At 38.9% G+C, this 14015-nt stretch overlaps 1 protein-coding gene across 2 annotated transcripts in view; it reads right to left on the bottom strand.

Annotated features, from left to right (window-relative positions):
- sik2b (salt-inducible kinase 2b) overlaps positions 1-14015 on the bottom strand; it is a 38254-nt gene that overhangs the window by 20566 nt on the left and 3673 nt on the right. For both annotated transcript variants that reach the window (XM_026368034.1, XM_026368044.1), the window contains exons 2-4: positions 13549-13665; positions 9501-9564; positions 1463-1624 (exon numbers count right to left, since the gene is read on the bottom strand). In XM_026368034.1, the coding sequence (XP_026223819.1) occupies positions 1463-1624; positions 9501-9564; positions 13549-13665 (343 nt within the window). The remainder of the gene's footprint in view (positions 1-1462; positions 1625-9500; positions 9565-13548; positions 13666-14015) is intronic.

The raw sequence follows: 14015 nt of genomic DNA, 5'->3' as shown, positions 1-14015 counted from the left end.
ATTGATACACGCTACTTAGAAGCAACAATAAAAGGATCAGATGTTCCATAAATAGATTTAAACAAATGTATGAAGCATAATGTTAATCACTTTAGTTTTATATAAGTGTATTTCACCAAATTCCTTTGCACTTGCTGTAGTACACACAAAATACATTGTCTATTTCACAGAATGTGAAATGTAGCTCAGGGGCCCTCTGGTGAGTTAATCCCACCATATTGCCAAAATAATTATTCAGCCCAATAAATCATGTTCACAGCAGCCCTATCCAATTTGCATTGTGAGTCTAAAATAATCACAAGATTAATTCATAATGAAAATAACTATTAGATGCAGTTCTAGATGCAGATTAGCAGCACACCACGAGCACCAAAAGAAAAGCTCATTTTACCTCTCTGTGGTTGAATGGACGGCTCATCTAAACTGACACAAATATTACAGTACAAGTCTGACATGTTTTCCTCATCTAAAATTCACGTCATTTACCAAAGTTGCCACTTCTTCAGTGGTGAGTAAGCAGAAGGTGGAGAAGTACACAATGTACCTTGTTGCTGATGTCCTCCCCAGAGACACTTTCTCTAATCACAAGCCAGGTAATGCTCTGTTCATTGTTTTCCTCCTTCAAATCTAATCTGCCAGGAGGACAATCGGCTGTGAGTCAGACATGTTTGTGAAAATTACTGCTGGGGTAATAACATCTTCATGTTATAATCTTAGACCCTTCTGAGAAACAGTGCACAAGATGATGCAAGTAATGATGCAAGGTGAAATAATCAGTTCTCCATCAATTAGGTTGTGCCTGATTAGATTTTACCTTTAAATTTATTTACAAATATAAGATAGTGAACACTGGCTATGACTTATAGTAAGGTTAACTGTGGTGCTCACTGAGATGCCCACGTGTCATTCTCTCAAGTCCTTGATGTTACGTCTCTTGAGGCCATTTTCTCTGGAGCTAATATTCACACTCAGTGTATCTGGTATCATATTTTTAGTCATCCTCATGTGATCAGCTCATCGTAGATGGATCTTAATACAAGCCCTAAATAAACCTTGAAACAATTCTCAGCCTCTTTCAGAGTACTGTCAGAGCTGAAGCCCTACCACCCTGTTATGCACCACTCCTTATCATTCTTCATTTATCCTCTCATCTTCTACTCCGTCTCCAATCCAGTTTATCACCTGCTCTCCACCTCCAATTAAATTCAAACTCTTCACTCCTACCCTCCCCCTCTGCTACTCTGCTGGGACACAGCAGTAGGGTGACATTCTCGCTAGCTAGCTCTAAATGCCAGTTGCTTAATAATCACACTTTGAAGCTTGTACTACAGACATCCAGCTTAGTCTCAAATTTCTGCTTCTAGGTCTGTTCCTCTTTTTGTCCTTTATCTTTAATGTTTCCACCCCAAAATGAAATCTGTACGCCACTGCGGAACTAATCTTGATTCTGTCTTTATGGTACCTGCAATCTTGATGTTCATGTGGCCATCCAGCAGCAGATTCTCCGCTTTCAGGTCCCTGTGGACGATGTTGCGGTTGTGACAATACTCCACTGCTGACAGGATCTGCCAGAACTTCCTTCTGGCCTCCAGCTCACTGAGACGGCCATGCTTTGCCAGGTAGTCTGCAACAGGCGATAGACAGAGAGAGAGAGGAGAGGTGATGTGTCATGTAAAAACCATACACAGATGATATTTTACATTGGCTTGGATAACATGACTCTACAGGCCTTTCAAGCCGTATAGGGTTTCACTGTATGAAGGAAAAGAATGGACTCGAGTCGATTTTTCCTTCCTCAGTGTAGGTGGATGTGTTGAAAAGATAATTTACTTTTGACGGGGGGCAGGCTTGGTGCCAGAAGTAGTTTACAGCTGCTCTACATTATAATATTCGTTGTAAAATGATTCAGTGCAAGATGAACAACAGTTTTACTTGTCCAGGTGTGTAGTTAAGTGAGCTCACAACAGCAAAGAGTGGATCGTGAACCGTTTTGTCATTGTTGAAGAAGAAAGATTTTTTGAGAACTGGTCCTCCATAATGTTGACGTCAGTACAAGTGGGAACAGGGTGTAAGTTGGAGGGGGGTTGGTGGGAGGTTTAATACTGATGCAATGTTTGTCAGGATATGATTGAGGTGCACACACAGAGACACAAACACACTTGACAATCAGTGGGACAAATGAACATACTGATGTAAATATGAATCCAAGTTCTTACCCAGTGTGTAACAAAAACATGTGATTTATTTGTTTATCTCGGGAGTTCTAGCTGTCCACACAGCAGCGAGACAGACTTGAGTTTGTGGTTGTTTAGAAAGCATGTATGAAACCAAAGTCTTTGCTGTCTCTCTGTCCTCCTTCTCCAAGCATACAGATCACTGACCTTTCCCTCACTGTCTGCCCTCATAGCATCCTCCTCCATGTTTTTTTTTTTTAACCTTTCATTCTTGGCGTTCACTACTTTTTACGCAGTCAACCTGACAGACTAGTTTACAGGATGCATCATTTTTTGCAGCTCTGTGAACTTTGAAAAGTGTGGTGTTTGTTGCTGTCGGCAGGGTTTCTCTTCACACCTCTCTGTCCAGATAGCTTGCTAACTCTTCAATTCACACTCTGTGGCAAACAAGATAGGACACTCTGTGTTGGCTTCCTCTCCAGCTGGCAGGGATACAGACCACCAACCAAACCTGACAACAATGCACAACAACCACAAGAAAACCCCACCAACATAACTTTGTATATGAGTAAACAAAGTGCACAGAAGATAACACAATTATCTGAAGACCCACATGGACATCTGAGAGAAGATGAATTTTTGTAATTACAAAGCAGACAGGGACTTGCAGCTTAGTTTGCTCATGATATTAAAAACACAATTTTCCCGAGTCTTTGCATTTGTTAGAAATACTTTTTTCCTTTTTTTCCACAAATGATATTGCTGTGATTTCCCTGGTGTGTGCACACATTTATGTTAATATAGGTATTGGAAGGCTAAGCCTTTATTAAAATGCACAGAGAGGCCACAGAGAAGCCAATTACACAGTCCATTAACATCAAAAACACTGTGCCATTCACTAACATCAGATGTTTAAAGCAGAGCAACAGTATGTCCTCAGGCCACCAACATGCATCACATTGTAAACACCTCCTCTTAACAATTCTGTCTCATCTCCGGTCTAGGTTGACTAAAGGGTCAGCTGTGTGTTAGGACAAAGACTGCACAAATAAATGACTAAAAGCCAATAGTTGCATTACTAGACTTCGGAGAGATGATGCACTTCTGTCATCAACAGTGCAGTTGATAAGTATCTAACATTTAACAGAGTGAGAAAACCTAATTAGATAGTGGCTGGTAAATTCCATAGGGGAGGCCATTTGTTGACCACGACAGCTTTCATGCAATGCTGCTAATCAAAAAACACACTGGGGAGGGGAATGTGTTAAGAAGATCCAAGTATGCACCTGTGAGAACAATAAAGCTTTAAACTCCCAACAATTAGTTGCTTTAGTTCCAGTTCAACTGGAATCAGAGTTCAATTCCAGCATAAGCTGGACATAACAGTTGCACAAAGCCTGCGACTGTGGAGAGATCTTCAGAGATATCTGTGGTATTGTTGTCTTGTCAATTATTATTTCATCTTTACAAGGAATCGACCTGGAATCTCAACACTTTAACCACCAAAATGTTCAACAAACTAAAATCCTAAGCACAACTACTCTTGATTCTATAAAAACAGCTTGTGTGTTGCTACTGCCCGTTCTACAGCAGCACTTGAAAAACAAGCCATTTGCTGTTTGAGCAATCAACAGTGCAGCAACCCCCCACCCCCACCCCACCCAATACACACACACACACACACACACACACACACACACACACACACACACACACACACTTATCCGTTGCCCCAGTGGAAGGATGAGTAATCCAGTGATACAATGTTGGCGAGGGCAAGGACCTCAGCACAGTGAGGCATGCAGAGCTGCATTCTGGGAAAGCGAACAGAACAAGTATGAATCATAGGGGTATTAGGGAACAGCTCAACAACCACTGTGTTCCACTTTTGCTGAGAGCTGAGTGAGGAGCTATGTCTCTTAACAGCTGCTCAGGTTTAGAGCTGACAAACATCATAGGTACAAACTAGGCTGCTGGACAGACCTCTGGCTGGACTTCAGATAACACAGTAGGGCAAGTATGTGGACTGTGTATGTAGAGGGCAAGGGGCAAACACACAAAGTCACATACAGTCTGTTTCCAGTTTAGTAACTGATACTCAGACCAATTAAATACAGCAGCCACATTAAAGTCACATTTATGTACATGTTGATAGATGCTGGTGCTGATTTAACACTGGTACCCATAGGAATTTAACTGGACTAGACCCAGTCTGAGCAGAGCAAGACCTCTTCATCCAAATATCAGATCACAAAGATGAGCTGCAACCACTTCTTGGGACAGTTTTTGGTTAATGGATGTGTACTAAATACTCTTCAGTAGATAAAAGCTGATATACACTTCTATATAAACATGTTTTCAGCTGTATTGTGTAACTGTAACTAAAAAAGGCTTTTCCAAAGATAATTCAGTTATATGTTTAAAAGGCTAATAGAATTTTAGTTTTACACCTTTGTCCATATTAACATATGCAAAACCCTGCCCTCTTTTTCTGATCATTTTCCTCTACCTTTTGAACATTAATGTAACTAATTCCTGCATTTGTGAGCCATTTGCGACTCTTTTCCATTCAAACTTGTGTGCTTTAATGATACATTAACATCTTCCTGTTACTCACATGCACTTACCCTAGGCCTCGTAAAAAACAAAATATAAATGCTTTCTATTGTCTGGTCTGCAAGCAGGCCTGAATAGATTGGATGAACAGCTGCTTCCTAATGTGATCGGAAAGTCAGTCACAAATACAAGTGGTTTGATGTGACTCAAAACACTGCCAGTGTGCGACTGACAATTAAAAACAACTGTGCTGAATATGTTTGACAAGCTCATGTAGATATTACTGTTGTTAGCTTTTCTATACTGGATGATTAATGACAGTGCCAACTATTAATTTTTATTTGTTTTCTATTTCATGCAAAACGAGGTGAAAGTAAAATGAGAAATTAAACTGCACATTATGACTAATATTTAATGATGGCAAAACCTGTTCATCTATTTAGTTTAGTTTACCTGTTATATTGTGGGACTGATATTTTGTGCCAGAACAGACACCTAAAACACCAAAATTACCTCTGCTCAAATGTAGAAAAACATGGGATGTTTATTCTGGAACAACACTTTCAGCAGATGGATGCCTAAAAGCTGCTATGTAAGACGCTGCCTGTCACTCCACTGAAAACATGTTCTGCATGTATTGAAGGAGAGAAAATCTACTCCCTTTAAGTATCACCAAAACCCTGCACAGAAAGGTAGAAGTGAACTGTATATATTTTAATGTCCTTATGGAATTCTGTGTCTGAAATAAATCAATAATCCAAACTTACACACTTGCATTTAATGACTGTAGCATTCACATAAACAATAAATGCGACATTTGTGTTGCATAATCCCAGTACAGACGACTGATATGTTACAGTGGTGTTGCAAATAATGACTATTTTCTTTACTGACTGAACTACAGTTTTCTTTATTAATCAATTATTGTTTTCTCAATAAAATATAATAGTATAATAGTAAACAATGGCTATTATATTGTAGACAGGTGAACATGGCACGTTTTATTGAATCTATATTTCGATATCCAAAGATATTCAGTTTATTTAATCATTTATGACAAAGGAAGCAAATGTTGACATTTGAAATGCGAGAACCCAAAATGTGTGATGTGAGATGTTGTAGTTCTGTAAAAGGGCCTTTGTCCTTGGAATTACAGACTAATGTTAGTTGTGCTAATCATGTACTGTAGGTACATCAGTGCTGTAAGTTAAATGAACAGCAGCAGGTGAGATGACCTTGTTGAAGGTCAAATGTAATTGTAATTATTTTCCCACCTCTAGAAAATAATAGAACATATGCACTTGTCCTTGGGGACATTCATATATTTTAGCCATTAGGGGAACTAAGAGTGAATCACTTCTACAGCATATATGCATCATGTTCTCTCAAATGTTGGGGCTCGGTTTCTTGTAGAAAGAAATTACATTAAGAGAACAGAGATGGAACATTAAACCTGTATATTTGGTACCAAAAAACAGGTCCTACTTTGGCAAGCTATTCCTCTATAAATGTATGTCTTTTTCTTCTCATCAAAGTCAAAACTGTCACACCCTGGTTGCTGACGGAGCTGCAGAAAACTGACCCAATATCATGAAGGATGGTCTCTGGTAAAATAGAAACTGACAGCCTAAGTAAATTATAATATGTCTCATAGTAGTATTCCTTTGAAGTCAACAGACAAGTTGACTGTGTCATTTTCTTCCCATCAGACAGACAGAAGATCTGCATGAGTGATTTTACTTACTGCCAGCTATTATACTCCCTTCTCTCCAGCAATGCTTTCTTAAATATGCATGCCCTACATTTCCCCACCAGCCTCCAAATGAAAATGGATGTCCCCTACTCTCGCCTCTATTCTCTTCTACCTCCTCTCTCCTCCTGCCTTTGCTCTCTGCAACTCCGTTTTATTTGTGGTTGACCCAATTTCCAGGTTTGATCCATCGCGGCAGACTGACAGATAGACACAAAGGCACATAAACAAGCTGGCATGGATGCCTCTGCGGTGCCCATTCCTGTGCCCGCCCACCCCTCTGCGAGAATGAACCCATCACTCTCCGCCTCCTTGTGCCAGACCAGCTCTATTCTTTGTCTTTACGGCTTCAGACGCACACATATGCACACAGTCGCACACAGAAGCACAGACTACCTCGCCTGTTCCTCTGTAACACCATTTACTGTTTAGGCTGTACAGATTATCGGAGCCTCCTCCATCGTCTCACTGATTCACTCTAAGAGGGTGGGCTGCTAACCATCCACAGCAACTCCACATCTTCCACTCTGTAAACTATGGCCAGGAGCAGACTAGAGAAATTCATCATGTCAAAAAAGCAGAGGCAACTCTGGGGAGGGTGATAGTGGAGGAAAAAGCTTGAGATCTGGTTTGACAGCTTATCCATTTGTCTGAGTGCATCATGACTGAATGACCTGATTCATCTCCAGAGAGCGTTTGGAAATCAGAAATGATTGTTCAATTTTGTGAGACTGAATACTGTAATACTAGTGTAGTACTGCAGCTATCAGTTGCTGTCTGCTAGACATTGCCACAGCTGATGATGACATAAATGTCTTGCATAACTATATGACATTGTGCAATGAGGTCAGAGTGGTCTGAAGAATCAGGACACAATGGTTTTGTAACCCCCTGAGCTGATCTATTAGAAAATCTATAGATTATGGTAAGTGCATCTGATCAATCAAGATTTCTTATTTAAAATCAATGACCAGAATAACTCTTACAAAGAGTAGCATGAGAAGAGCTATACCATGCATGTTAGCTTAGCACAAAAACAGCTAAAAGCAATTAGCTATTACTAATTAACATGTTATATCTAGCTTGTTAAATCTGTACAAATAATAAAGTGTTGAATACCTTGTTACCTTTGGACAGAGCCAAGTTAGTTATTTCCTGCTGCTTCCAGTCTTTATCCTATGCTAAGCTGAGCTGAGAGTGGTAGGCTTTTGAACTTCTCATCTAATTCTCTGTATGAAAGCAAATATACACATTTCTGACAATATCAAATAGTTAATTTAAGAGTGCACTGTACAGTGATAGGAGTGTAATATTCCTGCTGTTACATAGCTTGTCTAAGGAAACAGAACCTGCTGCTTCATTTAACTACAATATGCTGAAGTGGCCACAACATATACACTGATTCAGAGGAGTTTGTCCTTTTTACCATAGTTTTCTAAGTCATTATTTCTGGTGTCTGCTTCGCAGCTCTCTCTAGGTCACAGGAGCAGCAGTTGCTGCTGCTGAGTCAACATCACAAGTGGAACACTGGCCTCAGAAATACACATGCACATACATACACATGCACACACGCGCATACACACACAAGCATGACTATTAAGTTTAAAAGACTAATCCTCTCAACTCCTGTGCCTGGAAGTAGGTTAAAGTGCAAACATTCTCAGACTGTCTCATAGGTGAGGCCAATAATCTATGTGGATCATGATCCCCTTACAGGTTGTCCACATCTGACGAGTCTATACAAGTGTTTTTCTAGTTTGGAAAATTCTTGACATATTTGAGTGTGTGATTTAGTTCTAGGAATTTATTGTTGCTGAACAGTATAATCTCAAAATCTCAAAATTTCATCTCAGCATTTGCAAAAACATAAAATTAAGTGCAATAACACATACGCTTTCCTTGGATTCATTTCCAGTGTACTTGATTGGAAATTGCAGTGTGTACACATTGTACAAATTGACTGTGTGTGTTGTGTGTGTGTGTGAGGCAGCGATAGAGCACATGTGGTGCTATGGCATACTAAGATAATTTGTTATCTTTATGTACTATTCTTGCTGTATTCTTACTTGTGTGTCTCTTCTGGCATAAATGTCTTCCTGTTCTTCTTTCAAGTTTATTTGGCAAATTTGAACACATTTGTTCTTCAAAAACTATATATAACTAAACTCTATACTCTACACTGAAGCTATATATGTTTTTTTTCTGTGTCTCGAACATTGAGTATGTGCAAGGCATGTTGCACCTGTAGGAAAGATGCAACATCTGTTCATTTTCAAAATGATTACTAGACTCCTTCAGGTTTCCATGATAAATCACAGGTGTTTTGACATTTAATTAGCGCCACATTTTGCTGGTCTCTGATTAAGACTGCTACCTTAGCAGTGTTGACTGTTGAATTTCAAAAAAATCATTTGATAGGACTGAAAAACAATAATCTAAATCGCACTCTTAATTCTGATTTCAAAGTCAGCCTTAGCCATCTTAGCCATTAAAAGCAGGATATAAGTTAAACAGACAGCATTCAGAGTTTAATTCAATGTAACAGTCAAAGGGCACTACTGTTTGCCAGCACGAAGAAAGTAATCTTCATATCTTGGATAAGTGAATATCTACGTAGTAAACCAGTGAATAACAAGTCATTCTACAGTACATACGGTTATAAATCCATCTCTCTGAGGCTGCCTCTCTGCTCTCATTGATGTCATTTTATATGACAAGAAAACAATGTCAGCACATTTTGCACTGCAGTTACTACCAGCACATGACAAGCGCCACGTCAGGATATTCTTCTCATTTGCATCAATCATGTGACCTTTGAGACTGAGGTCGGGATAACTTTAAGAGCACTGCAAACTCACAGAGACTTTGACACTTCCTTGTTTGGCAAAAACATTACTTGACACAACAGGAAAGATTTTTTTTTGTGCAAATGAAATGGAAAAGATGTAAATGAACTGGGTGGGACAAGGTTTTCAACATATTGTGGTCACACTGATCTTGTACTTGAAAAGATCACTCACCAAAGATCTCCCCATTCTTGGCATACTCCGTGACTAAGTAAAGCATGTTCTTTGTTTCCATTACCTGAGAGAGGGAGAGGACAAAGAAACAGGGAGGGGACAAAAGAGTGGGAGAGTGAATGTGAATACACACAGAAGACACATTTTCAACTGCAAAATCAAAAGATAATCCAAGTGTACTGCCTCCTGCAATGAAAGGATTAGAATAGGGTCAAATAAATGATGATGAAACAACAGAAGCAAATTACCAGAATATTACGCAATTATCCACAAGACTCTCTTTGTGATTCAACCGCAATGTCTGGCACCCACAAAGTCATGAGCATAACAAAATGCATGAATGGCACAGAGTCTAAATATGGTTACAATGTAAGAGAATGGAGGTGGACGGTTGGTGTTGCTGAGTATATCTGAATGGTACTTAAAATCCTTCAGCCCTCACGCAGTGCTGTGTTGTGTAGGAGGAGGAGAACCGATTTAGAAGCAGAAACACTCGGGAGATGAATAGAACTAAATGCGGAGGGCAGAATCAGATGGAAAGGGGAGGATGAATCAGACACAGAGAGCCAGACATTCACACTAGAAATCCCACGCTCATTGTTTATGATCAATTTTCCATCTGTTACACTGACCGATTCATGGATTTCGGAAATGAAAGCCAGTAATTTTTGTTTTGTTTTGTTTTTTTGGCCTTGGTTGTGTAACAAATACATTTTGTCCTCTCTGTATTGTGGCACTGTAGTACAACATATTGATGAATTAAGCCCAGTTATAGTGTTAGTGTTGTTCAGTGAAGACAGTTTCCATTGTGAGGCAACATACAGTAGCATCTAGTCTAGGAAGCAGACCTCTTTCACAGACATTTTAACTTGTCACAGCAGGAAAAGCGCAGGTGCAGCTAATAGTATTAAAGACGGCTCTGTTTCCTTTAGGTGTGCCAGTAAACCAGCATGTACATTAGTGGGGCCCTGGCACTGTCACACCTGAGTAGAATGCAGCCATTATTAATGTTACTAGTTTCACCTGTGTTTAAGATACAATATCAATTGTGAAAGGTCTATTTCTCTCCATTATTTGAAAGAAACATGTTCATTGGGTTTACAGGTTGCCTACCATGACTCAATCTTAAGCTGTGCTCTCCATCTAGTTTTGGCCAGCATTTTCAACTTTAAAATAGCCTTAAAATAGAGTGTGGTGCATCATTTTCTTTACAGTTGTTAACACTTTCTTCACTTTTCTTCATTTACTGACAAGACAATGATTATAATTATAATATAAGTATTTGTGTTACAAACACTGCTGGGGTACTGGCACCCTACTACACCACCCAACATGTTATAAATTACAAAACAAGTAGATAGCATTCATAGTTTGCATTCCAGGTACCAAGCTTCACCAGGTTCTCTACTTGATCAGATTTGACAAAGTCTTCCTCTAAAGGTGATCTACAACACTACAACATCACTGATTGACTAAGAATAAAAATAGCAGGCTGTTTTTGTTTTTGCAGAGATGACATGATTTGTAGGTCTGAACCCCAGACAACCACTGTGGACCGATCCCGTTTAAATATCAAGGTAACAGCAGCTCCTCAAAATAATCTCTATGGTAAATCACATGCTTTATAAAGGATATACAGTTTTAACACAAGATTAATAATGTATAACTTTTAATGTGATTGTTTTAATAATTGCAATGTGGACAATGATTGTAGTGTAGGGGATATCAACTTGGGATCATGATCAAATCAATATCTTCAGTTTATCAGGTTATTCAAGCATTTCCTGGAAAATGATTCTTATTTAAATGAAATTCATCCAACTCAGTTTAAAATGACTCTGCTTGTAGATAAACACACTCTACAATAACATTCATATTCAAGTGGAAAAACTGTGAGTCCATGAGAGTCTGAGAAATTGATGAGATGGAAAAGGGAAAAAGAAGTGAAGACTGGAGTCAGCAGAGAAGAGGTCACAATGCATGACAAATCAGAGTGGGGTCCACAGTCGGGTTGTCTGTGTGTCTTCATTAGCTAGGACTTCCTTCTGGGCCACAGGGCCAAACCCAGTTTATGAAACTGGAAAGGAAATCGCTAAATGAACTGAGGTGGCCACTGGAAATAATGATACACACCGAAATAACGCTGAGGAGAGCTGGACCAATGCCACGTGGTTGTGTAATGATGATCAACACTTATTTACTTTACCTAAACGATCCAGAGGCTTATGTAACGCAACTGCATCACCACAATTGTTGAGGAACTGGTGGTTAGGGTATTTTGTCCCAGACAGCGGACATCATGATAACAAGGTGAAACGAGTTTCCCTTTGCCAAGATAGCATAGCAACAAAGTGCAAAAAGTTTCTTTGAACTTCTAGTACATGGACAGTACAACTAATATAAAAAGGTGCCAATGTGCCATTAGGGAAATTACATTTATAGGATTTCATGTATTTATACATTTTAGCACACGTCACACTACAGATAGTGACTGATGGTGTTTACATTTAATAGCACAATGGCAAAGCCTACCAGAGAGAAATATGATTTGCTTCTTGATAAATAAAATTAAAGCTAATTTCTGTTGCATGAAACCATGTTCAAACTGTAAAAAAGTGTAGTGTAAAAAATTAATGTGTGATATACAACACTGCAATTTATAGGACCCTAAAACTGAAGTAATTAAATGAAACTCAGCCTTTCTTTATTTTATTATTTAAAACTGTGCCTTTCTTTTAATCCAAACTCGCCTCTTGTCAAAGCTCTGCTTACCAAAAAGCACTGTGTGCTGTAATGATTGTTATAGTTGTTGTCCAGTCACAAAAAGTTCAAAGTACATTCGATATTATTATAACTTTTAAAAGTCACTGTTACATCAGGTAAATTTTGCTAAATCACTGTGCAAATAAATACACTGTTCCCATTTTTAAACATACTTAAACAAGCTCCCATTAAGTCAGGAGGACCTGACAGAAATTATTTATGCTTTTTAACAAGCAATTAATTTATTTAATCTATTTTGGCCAAAATTAGACATTTTATACATAAGGCTGACAGTCCGTAAAAAGCAAGGTCATTAATGACCTAAAACTTCAAATTTTAAAACAGTCCATTACTGCAGTACATGTCAGATCAGACATCCCAGTTCAATCATAAAACACATATGAATATACACAACCTTCAACTACTAGCGTTAGAATCAGGCCAAAAGCGTCCTCACACAATGTTGCGCACATAGAGGGACAGAGTTTGTCAGTCAGTCATTAACTATGTTCTCATATGTTAAACTATTCTGTGGTTTCTGCAGTGCAACAGTTGTTTGCTAATGGTCCAGTGCTTCAACACCCTGACTGCTAAATTACCTGGTGTGAAGATCAACAAGGAGCAGCAGTGATTGTTCTTCATGAAACCGATGAACCGACCCACCGATTTGGTCACAGATAAGCCTCCAGATATGAAATTATAACAGTATCAGTCCTGCTCTTTGAGGGGGATTTTTTTGCTGTTAGTTTATTTTTTGCCACTGGTCAGCAGGCATCAGTGATTCTTGTTAAAGCATCTAACCTCCAATACACTAGTGTTCAAAATTAAGAGTGAACTAACACCAAGGAGCTTTGGTGGCTGTTGTAGCTTGTGCTGCCCTTTAGAACAGTTCACATTAGACAGCAAACTAACAGACTGCTTGTGTAAGAGCTATTCGATATAAATACTACTATATTCACCAAACTTTGTATGTCAAGCGAAGCTTATTTGTTAATGGAAAATCCCCATGTGAAGTATAGTAAATCAAGTAAATATGTAGAGTACGATAACATTGTTCCAGCTTCACTGCCAAAGACAGTGACAGAAAGTGAATAATTATGATGTAAAGGGTCAAAGAAACATTAGATCTAAGCACCTAAGACAGAAATAAATCTTTTCACTGAGAATACAGTATGACCTACATCCACGAAAGCAGAGACTAAAGCAGCATCATAAAAATATTACTAATTTTGTCCACATACTGATGTTGATCTACTGCAGATGAGATACACTGAAGCTGACTCACCTGGTAGAGCTTGATGATGTGGGGGTGGTCGAGCATCTTCATGATCTGAACTTCTCTGTAGATCTTCTCCAGGTTGACAGCATCCAGTTGGGTCTTGTCGATGATCTTAATGGCCACCTGTAGAAATCACCAAGCATCAAAAATTCAACTCTAGTCAGTCAGCTTCTCGATAACTTACAGCAGCATCACCGTTAGGGCTCATCACACTTGACCAGCATTAAGAAACACTTTACTATGGTGACATAAACACTAGGATAGATTTTGAAACAGCCAATGTGTGACAGCGTGTTCTCTGCAGCTATGGGAGCGGAGAACTTTTTTTTCTAAGACACCAGATAAATAATTAAATACAGCTTTATAAACATTCTTTAAATTTGAGCCATGATGAAATATCAGACTGAGGTACAGCAGAGGCAGACTTATAATTCGTTGAAGATACAGTACACACCCATAATGACACGTGTAAA

The sequence above is a fragment of the Anabas testudineus genome, chromosome 13 (assembly GCF_900324465.2).
Source record: "Anabas testudineus chromosome 13, fAnaTes1.2, whole genome shotgun sequence".
NCBI lineage: Eukaryota > Metazoa > Chordata > Actinopteri > Anabantiformes > Anabantidae > Anabas > Anabas testudineus.
This window is presented reverse-complemented; position numbering and strand designations above follow the sequence as displayed.